Source organism: Penaeus chinensis, chromosome 19 (assembly GCF_019202785.1).
Source record: "Penaeus chinensis breed Huanghai No. 1 chromosome 19, ASM1920278v2, whole genome shotgun sequence".
NCBI lineage: Eukaryota > Metazoa > Arthropoda > Malacostraca > Decapoda > Penaeidae > Penaeus > Penaeus chinensis.
The window spans coordinates 29,935,416-29,937,915 of record NC_061837.1 but is presented as its reverse complement, the minus strand read 5'-3'; the positions used below and the strand labels follow the sequence as shown (position 1 = coordinate 29,937,915).

The following is a 2,500-nucleotide window of genomic DNA, read 5'->3' as shown; positions in this document are numbered from 1 at the left end:
GCATTTTTAGAAACTCCGAGTAACATTCCCGACCACAGACAAATGATCCCCTGTCTTTCCTTTCTGTCATTTCTAGACGATCGGACTACAACTCCACCAATGATATTATGAAGACTGCTGGTCGCTTTTCTCACCAAAATCTTTCTCAGTCTCTACCGTGGCCTCGTTCCGGGACTAGAGACTGGTGCTCCGGGTTTATGATACCATAGTTTATTACCCCCGCTTGTCTTTCGGTACTGAAATCAAAAGGACAATTAACTATTTGCAGTAAATCACCGTGCTGCCTAAATTATATACATATGAAGAATGAAAAATATACAATTATTAAGCATTGTTGTAGTCAGACTATATTCCGAAGATGGCGTCCTTAGGTCACTCATAAAACAATTTTTAATGACAATGCTGCCATAAGGAATTACTTCGGTAGGTGTCCAGGAGTCTTTTTGGAGAGAAAAAAAAAATCGATTGACGGCAGCTAACTCAGTCATGTGAAAAGCTACCTTGTCTCTACATAACATTAAACTGAACTACTTGAGCATGCGTTCCGGCGTTTGCATAAAATAATAATACTTAAGGTAGTTTAGCAGCACGAAGAAAGAAAAAGGAGGCCGACAGCAAGCAGTCAACGGAAAGGCATCGCGATCACGGTTTCCTCTTCATTGCCACAACGTTTGTGCATTCTGTGCTGCAGACCATCACTGAGTGTCACCACTGCGTCGCCATCCGGGTTCAATAGATAAACCGTCACTGATCATCTTGTCTTCTGTATCAGCAGTATTTTCTCTGCCAACACGGCCACCCAATGCCGTGGTTTCAGTTCAGAGAGCAAAGGACACTGACTGCAAGACTGTTGGTTCCCAAGCTGTTAGAAAACTGACCAAATCCTGTATGCGAAGCTCTCTTGAGATTTGCCTGTTATGAATGTTTTTCCAAAGAAAATAAATTTATAGGTTCATGTTTATAAATATGTTCATGTATTTGATATCTATTTCCGGTCATTTGTTTCACGTTTAAGACTTAAGTACACTATATAAATCAGAAACTATATAAAATTTACAGCGCAGCGTGACAATGAACTAAATAGATTGTATGGAAATATTTGAAAATATTTCATCGAACTTTCGGATGACTAAATGTTGTGACAATTGACTTTGGACGAGAGGTATCTATATATCTTCGAAAATCTTGCTCATACATACTTGATCCTCACCCCCCCCCCTCTTTCTCTCTCTCTCTCTCTCTCTCTCTCTCTCTCTCTCTCTCTCTCTCTCTCTCTCTCTCTCTCTCTCTCTCTCTCTCTCTCTCTCCCTTCTCTCTCTCTCTCTCTCTCTCTCTCTCATCTCTCTCTCTCTCTCTCTCTCTCTCTCTCTCTCTCTCTCTCTCTCTCTCTCTCATTCTCTCTCTCTCTCTCTCCTCCCTTTCTCTCTCTCTCTCTCTCTCTCTCTCTCTCTCTCTCTCTCTCTCTCTCTCTCTCTCTCTCTCTCTCTCTCTCTCTCTCTCTCTCTTTCTCTCCCTCAATCCCTCCCTCCCCCCTCCCCCCCCTCTCTCTCTCTCTCTCTCTCTCTCTCTCTCTCTCTCTCTCTCTCTCTCTCTCTCTCTCTCTCTCTCTCCTCCTCCCTCCCTCCCTCCCTCCCTCCCTCCCTCCCTCCCTACCTCCCCCCCCCCTCTCTCTCTCTCTCTCTCTCTCTCTCTCCTCTCTCTCTCTCTCTCTCTTTCTCTCTCTCTCTCTGTCTCTCTCTCTCTCTCTCTCTCTCTCTCTCTCTCTCTCTCTCTCTCTCTCTCTCTCTCTCTCTCTCTCTCTCTCCCTCCCTCCCTCCCTCCCTCCCTACCTCCCCCCCCCCCCCTCTCTCTCTCTCTCTCTCTTCTCTCTCTCTCTCTCTCTCTCTCTCTCTCTCTCTCTCTCTCTCTCTCTCTCTCTCTCTCTCTCTCTCTCTCTCTTTCACTTTCTCCCTCAGTAATCACTTTTGGAGTTACCTGAAATCTTCCCTAATTTCTTGTTCCTTATTTGTTTAATTAAGTCATGTCTTTTTTCTGCCACAGAAATCCCGCTACGACGATGGGGTCCCCCCTCCCGTCAGCGCCTCCCAGATGAGGGATATGACCACCCTGGACGGCGTCCCTCGTTCCGCCCTCAACCACGACTCCTCCAAGGTATGTCCCTCACTCTTTCACTTCAAGGACGTAAAGCGAGAGTCCAGACCCTCGATTTCAGGAAGGTAAATTTGTAGCCCTTGTGACGGCTGGTGCCCTGACCACGACCATGAACCAGAGGGCGCACTCGCCACGCCCACTGCCCTGATACGTGCGCCCCCTATCTTGACCATAAACCCTGGCGGCATGTCGATAACACTGTTGCCGAGGGCCGCCGAGGACGCGCGTGAGCCGCCGCTCAGAGGAATTGACTCGAAAGAGTTTGGTTTACGCTTTGTAGGCGTAGCATCATTATCTCGACATTTAAGGATATTGGTGACTGATATGAAGGAAGGATAAACTCCGTCAG

General features: G+C 46.8%; 1 protein-coding gene across 2 annotated transcripts in view; it reads left to right on the top strand.

Annotated features, from left to right (window-relative positions):
- LOC125035073 (disks large 1 tumor suppressor protein-like) overlaps nt 1-2,500 on the top strand; it is a 206,548-nt gene that overhangs the window by 58,047 nt on the left and 146,001 nt on the right. For both annotated transcript variants that reach the window (XM_047627199.1, XM_047627197.1), the window contains one exon: nt 2,041-2,151. In XM_047627199.1, coding sequence (XP_047483155.1) covers nt 2,041-2,151 — 111 coding nt within the window. The remainder of the gene's footprint in view (nt 1-2,040; nt 2,152-2,500) is intronic.